Below are 7,333 nucleotides of genomic sequence, written 5' to 3' on the forward strand. Positions count from 1 at the left end.
TTTTGAATTGTAACTCCTTCATCCCCTGAGTCAACTACCCGAACTCGCAAATTATCTAATTGATGGAATTCTATAAAAAATTCTACTTTTCCAAATTCAAGATGCGTTAAGCTACCCATAGACTTGCGGCTGAAAGCATCGGTCACAGTGTTAGCCTTGCCAGGATGGTACAAAATATCAACATCATAGTCTTTAGCAGTTCGAGCCATCTTCTTTACCTTAAATTAAAATCTTTCTACTTAAAGATGTATTAGAGACTCTTGTGATCTTTAAATATATCAATGTGTACCCCATAGAGATAATAACGCCAAATCTTTAAAGCAAATACAATAGCCAACAACTAAAGATCGTGAGTTGGATAATTCTGCTCATTTTTCCTCAGTTACTTGATGCATATGCAATCATTTTGTGTTTTTGCATTAGAATACAACCTAAGTCGATCCTTGAAGCATCACAGTAGAAAACATACCCTTCTGTCCCTTCTGGAAGAGTTAGGACTGGTGCAAAGATGTACGCCTATCTTTCAACTCCTGGAAACTTTGTTCGCACGCTTCTGACCATTGAAGCTTAGTTGCCTTACGCGTTAACCTTGTCAATGGTGCTGCAATGGAGGAAAACCCCTCAAAAAATTGTCGGTAGTAGCTCGCTTGGCCTAAAAAACTACGAACCTCTGTAGGAGTCACGGGCCTTGGCTAACTTTTTATAGCTTCAATTTTTTGATTATCAACTTTAATAACTTCGTCAGAAACTACATGGCCAAGGAAGGCCACTGAATTCAACCAAAACTCACACTTAGGGAATTTTGCGTTTAATTGATGATCTCGAAGTGTCTGCAATAGCGCTCGTAGGTGGTCCGCATGATCTACCTCGGACCGCAAATATATTAGAATATAAACTATAAACACGATAAAAAATATATCTAGGAATGGCTTGAATACTCGATTGATTAAGTTCATGAAAGTTGCTGATGTGTTAAAAGCCCGAACGACATCACCAAAAATTCAAAATGACCATATCTTGTTCTGATGGCTGTGTTTGAAACATCACCACCTCTAACATTCAGTTGGTGATACCATGACCTTCTGTTAATCTTTGAGAAACACTTGGAACTATGCAATTGATCAAACATATCGTCAATTCTTGGAAGTGGGTATTTATTTTTTATTGTGATTTTGTTTAGTTATCTATAATCTATACACATCCGCAATGATCCATATTTCTTACGAACAAATAAAACTGGTGCACCCTACGATGAGGTTCTAGGTCTAATAAAGCCTTCATCCAACAAATCTCTAAATTGTTCCTTCAATTCCCTCAGCTCGGTAGGAGCCATTCTGTATGGAGGAATAGATATTTCCCGAGTGTTAGGAAGTACATCAATAGAAAAATAAAATTTTCTCTCTAGAGGAATGTCGGGAAGATCATCTGGGAATACCTCTGTAAATTCATTAACTATAGCAACTGATTAAAAAGTTGGTAGTCCTTCGTCTGTACTTCCAACTCGAACTAGGTGATAAATGCAACTCTTTGAAATCATCTATTATGCCCTAAGATATGAAATAAACCTACCTTTAGGTGTGGCAATATTACCCTTCCATTCAAGGACTTTCTCACCGGGAAAATTAAACCAGACAACTTTAGTACGACAATTAACATTTTCATGACCTGAGGCTAGCCAATCCATACCTATAATAACATCAAGAGCAACAATATTTAGCTCAAATAGATCAGCCAAAGTATGACAATTGCAAATTATTATTGTACACTTTCGATAAATCTTTTTTTCTACAATTGACTCTCCAATTGGTGTAGATACAACAAGCGGGGTAAGTGATGAATCCACAAATTGGACTCATTTAGGGCTATATTTTAATAAAAAATGTGTCCTCAAATGCTTATTTAGTCTAAATATTTGATGAAAACACTTAAGTTTCAGGTATTTGAAGTTTTAGTGGAAGCATGGACACTTAGGAGCAAAAAGGAACGAAGAGGCTGAAAAGAATGAAGAAGTTGAAGCCTGAGCATCGCCAAGCATGATTGGCGATTCGCCAAAGGGGCGCACTCTGCCCTTTGTTCCAGTACGCGAAGCCCAGAAGGAGAAGGAGAAGGATAAAAAAGACGATGAAAGGAGCAGTCGGCGCTTCGCCGATCAGTTTCGCGAACCAGAAGTATACATCCCAATTAAAGCACAAATGGCGATGAACTAGAAGAAGGGTGAATCGCCGAGTCATTCAGCGTTCGCGACTAACCTCACCGAGGGATCCGCCAGCACTATTTTCTGAAGTCTATAAATACTAAACTCTTTATTAGTTTTGAAAGAGAGAGAGAGGATGGTTTGAACATTATTGTAATTTTTACTTTAGCTTTCATATTTTCTCTCAAGTTTTGGAGAGGGTTTTGAAAACTCAAAGAAGAAGAGGGTTCATCTCTTTCAATTTGAAAGCGGGTTTTTTGGATTCTTCACTCCTTGCCTAAATTGGGACTTAAATCTTCATACCCATTTGATTTCAACATCATTGAAGGTATAAATTTCTATTTCTTGATGTGTGACTAAAACCCCCAATTCTTGGGGTGTGATTTACTGAATATGAGTTAAGATTGTTGTTGGGTCTTGCTTGCTGATAGATTAGATGTAGTTTAATGGGGATTTCGTCTAGTAGTTGTGGTTGAATCTAACAAATTTGTAGTTGAAAATACAAGTTTATTTATGTGTTTACGGCTTGCTCGAGAGAGAGGTCGCGAAACCAAGACTACTAGATTGATGGCCTAAAGAGTGGGTCGACATGAGGTTTAACTCAAGAGAGTGAACCCTAGTCCCATATCCTAACACTAAGCTCGAGAGAGTGAGTGGGGTAAGGCGTAGGCTGGTCTTCATGCGGTAAGTGGGTGTCCGAGAGGAACCCATTTGAAACGGGGTAAGTTGCTCGAGAGAGAATTAATCCCATGTATAGCTTAGCCTAGTCACTATTACTCTATAAATTTTCTATCGAAAGCATGTACCCAATAATTTAGATTAACCCGTATTCCGGTCATATCCCAAGAATCCCTTCTCATTACTTAGAAATCTTTGTTAATTTTATTGTTGTTACTTACTAGTGAAAAAAACCCCTATTGTTTAGTGACATTCTTGTGTTTCCCTTTAACTTACAATGTTTTTAATCGTTAAAATCTTTAGCTATGATTAGCTTTAGCGCATTTGCGCTTAACCACTAATTTTCACGCCCACTCCCTTGGGACTCGACCCCAACCCTTGGTTGGGTTAGTATATTATTGCACGATCATAGATACTTGCATCGGAAGTTATGTCATTGATTATGCAAACATCAAAATGGCGCCGCTGCCGGGGAGTGGTGTTACGTGACAGTTTTTGGTTTAAGTCAAATTCTGCTTTCAATAATCATAGTTTACTAATCTTAGTTTTAGTTTTGTTTTTCTTTAAATTTGTTGGTGTAGGTAGGTTCCCTGAGCATGGCTGAGGGAAATGGTGGAAACCCTGCTGAGATGAAGCAAGAAGTCGAGAGGTACTTCATATTACCCGCACTGGTAACTCAGCTGCACGAGTTGGCCACCAAAATAACAGAGGTGGAAAACTAGTGCAAGAGTCAAGGGAGGTACATACCTCCCCACGAGAGGAATCAATCTAGATGCAAGTATACAACTGTGTCGAGGACACACTCCAAATCATTCTCCAAAAGATCACCGAACAAGATCAAATGTTGGAAGAGATGAAGGAGAGTATTGAAGTGTTGAATCAAATGGTTGGCTCTCATTCTAGATCGATCCAGCTGATCAGGACACTCCTAAATTATGCGGTGCCTCCAGTTTACTCAAACGAACTACTAGGGTTACCTAGTAACACTAGGGCCAACCCAACCAATGGGGAGTGAGTAAGGACTCGCGTCGAGCCACGACGTTAAATAAGGAGCTTCTTGGGAGGCAACCCAAGGTTTTAAACGCTTAAAGTTGCTTTTATAAATAATGGTGTGTTAGTGGTGCAAGTTTGAATGAGGAAAGTGCTGAAAAATACAGATTGGCGAGAAAATGGTCAGTCGGCAGACCGCCGAACAGTTTGGCATGCCCGACCTGACCCGCCTTTTGGCTCAACTCAAGTTTAAATTAGAGCCTATATAATTCGGCGACCTTGAGAAGCAGTTCGGCGCATCGCCGACCAGGTCGGTGATCTCAACTTAGACCGCCATCTTGATCCCAAGAAATTGACTAGTCTGTAACAATCGGCGGGACAAGGGACTACTCGGAGAATCGCCGAGTGGATTGGCGATTGCAACTAACGTCGCCGAATGAGCGCGAACTGGATGGTTATAATGGCCAAAAGACTCAAAACTTCAACTTCTTCACTTTCCCTCGCTCACAAATCTCCGAAACTCGCACTAAGGTAGCATCTTCTTCAGCTTAGTATTACTTTAGTTTGGGACTTGTGCTCGGAATTGGAATACTTTGCCGCCTAGCTTTTCAAAACTGATTTAATCAACATTGAAAGTTGGTTTCCTTTTCCCATATTTAGATTTCAAAGTTTTGTACTCATTTGCAATAATTGTCTCTTAGTGATGTGTGTTGGGCCTCTCTGATAGGATTAGAATGATTACATGTCTATTTTAATTCAAAAATTTTGCCTGTGTTGTCTGAATGTTGCATGCTCGTAATCTTTGTCTGTTTAATGAGTTGGGTCATGATTGCATGTTGTTTTGATTGATTGGGTGAACTCTGAGTAGCCCATATTTAAGCTAAATGTTGAAAATCAATGATAGAGAGGGTGACACCGCTCTTAAGAGCAAATATAGTCAATTGGCCAAATGCGGCAAGTCTGGGAGAAATCTGAGTATTCCAGGGTGATGGGTAGTATGGGTCTTGTTCAAATTTTGTTAGTGCATGCTTTGATTTTGCTTTTGGGGTTTGTGGGATTGAATTAGAAAAGATGGATTGAAAATGGGCACGTTGGACCATTTGGCGAGTTGGGTCAAACTCACAGAATCGTTCGGCGGTTCCCCCAATGTCTCCATCTCGCCCTCTGTATGCTACCCCTAAGACCTTATGCACTGTAACTTTCAGCGGACAAATCCTTACTCGTCGAAAGCAGTCAGCGATTCGCCGAAAGGACTCTTTTAACGCCGAATTGGCTTAATTGTTTAGCCAACCTATTGGCAAGCCCGATTTAGTTCACCGAATTGGCTCGATGACTCGCCGACTTGATCGGTGAGTCTATCTGCAGAGAAAGTCACCGTGCCTGAATTTAAGTTGTTTTCTTATCCTTTCTCGATCTCTTACAGATATGGTACGCACAAATTTAACCGAGCAACCACAGTAAAAGGCTAAAGACATTACGATCAATGAAGGAGGATCAAACCCTCCAAAGAGAAAAATGGATGACCTCCAACCAAGAGATAAAGGCAAACGAAAAAAGCACATAGCAAGGAAGGGCACAAATATTGAACCAGCTTTTTCTGAGCGGGAGGATGAGCAACCTTTGATGAATTAAAGGAATGAACTCAGGGATAGAGCTCAGCCCACATCTACGGAAACCCCTTTAGCTACCACTCCCCCGACTATTGAATCAGTGCCAACTCCAGCACCACCTCCAGTAGCCCCTGCACTCCCCGTTGCTCCACCTCCACCCAAGTTGCTGAACAAATTAAAAGGGAATGGTTTACGAACCATTTTAGAAGAAAAGTTACTATCTGTGGAAGGCTTGGAAGGCAAGCATGCTGCGGTGCTTGACACACTCAGATATCATGAATTGGAGCAGTTCACTAGGCCACAGAGCCCTTACATTCCTTCATGGGTCCAGGAATTCTACTTACCCTATGGAGAGTTGGTCCCAAAGAATAAGACGAAAGCTAGTGAGTTCTAACCGGTGAAGTCGGTTATGGTTAGAGGCAAGGAGGTAGAGCGTCACAACAATCATATTAATATTATATTGGGTCGACCATTGCACTCGGTACTGCCCTACCAGAGTTTGCCTATTGTTCCATCCCTGGATGATTTGAAGGGTTGGTTAGCTCCTATGATCTTTAACACCACTCCGAGGTGGATCGAGGCAGGAGCTCCAATCGGCTTGCCTTGGTTCTATAATGGCTAGGAGTCGGATCGACTTGGGTCTGTTGATTTCATAGGAGATGGCTATGAGAGCCAAACAGATGCAGAACTCTCTGCATTTTCCTGTTATGATCATCAAGTTATTCCATTGTACTTGAGGACCCCGGGATACTGCTAGCAATATAGAGGTCACCCCATCTTCCTCCACCGATATCCGTCATATAGAGGCCGAGTTCACACGAGAGGAGGTTGACAGGAGGAGAGAAGCTCCAGTAGATACTTTTCCAGAGGTCGATGTTGACTCATTACCAGCAGAGGCACCTTCGTTTACTCCAACTTTGGAGCTTTCAGGTATACCCGCTCCTTCTTCTCCTTCACAGACTCCAGGTGCCTCCTCTTCCTCCCAGCCTACCAGGATCACTCATGCCATGATCCTGAAGATGGGGCAGCTGGCCTATTCAGCAGATGTGGGGGTGTCACGATTGGAGAGATCTATCCCAGGGATGATTGAGAATGCCATCTTGATTGCACTAACCCCCCTCAGGAACACTGTTGATGATCTGACTGCTAGAGTCACTGCTTGCGAGAGCAGACATGGGGAGACACCCGAGGTTTCAACATTAAAAGCTGAAATAACAGAGTTGAAGAAGGACGTAGCCTATTTGAAGGCTACCGACTTCACTACACTAATGCAGGGAGTAGATGAAAAGGATACTCCTGAGACCTCGAGAATTCCTCCGGCTACTACCGGAGATGTGCAGAGGGATGATGCATGGAATGGAGAGTCAGAGACAGAGACCAACGAGGAGCGGATAGCAGTGCGCGATGAGGTAGTGCGCGAGAGCCATGATGACAGCATATTTAGAGACTTGCCGAATCTTGTGGAGATGGTTGTTCAGTCGGCAACTTAGAAAGTGCCAGCTGAGACGTCCACAATAGCTCCTAGTGGATCTGGCGTTATTAGTTCGTCTGAGGCTATTCCAGGTACTGAGACCCGTGAGCATATTGATGCATCGGGCACTGATGCTCATATTCAGGCCCCGATAGATAGAGAGACTTCATAGACAAGACTTCTTTTTACCTCTGTCTCTGTCTTATTTATTTTTACACAATTTTATTTGCATTTGAGGACAAACACTTTTTATTGTGGTGGGGTGAGGCCCACACCTTTTGTCTTGATAGTTATGTTCTGTGTATCTATTTGGGTTGTTCTACTTTAAAATTGTGTTTTATCTGTTTCTATGGATGATTGAGCTTACGACTCCTTTTGTTTTAAATGGCA

At 41.8% G+C, this 7,333-nt stretch overlaps 1 protein-coding gene across 1 annotated transcript; it reads left to right on the forward strand.

Annotated features, from left to right (window-relative positions):
• The first annotated feature begins 3,468 nt into the window (after nt 1-3,468).
• On the forward strand, nt 3,469-6,962 carry LOC107061796 (MICOS complex subunit MIC60-like). Its single transcript, XM_015311628.1, has 4 exons — nt 3,469-3,521; nt 3,991-4,044; nt 5,509-5,855; nt 6,211-6,962. The coding sequence occupies exons 1-4, from the start codon at nt 3,469-3,471 to the stop codon at nt 6,960-6,962; spliced, it is 1,206 nt and encodes a 401-aa protein (XP_015167114.1).
• The last annotated feature ends 371 nt before the right edge of the window (nt 6,963-7,333 follow it).

This window comes from Solanum tuberosum, unplaced genomic scaffold, assembly GCF_000226075.1.
Source record: "Solanum tuberosum cultivar DM 1-3 516 R44 unplaced genomic scaffold, SolTub_3.0 scf00166, whole genome shotgun sequence".
NCBI classification, from domain to species: Eukaryota; Viridiplantae; Streptophyta; class Magnoliopsida; order Solanales; family Solanaceae; genus Solanum; species Solanum tuberosum.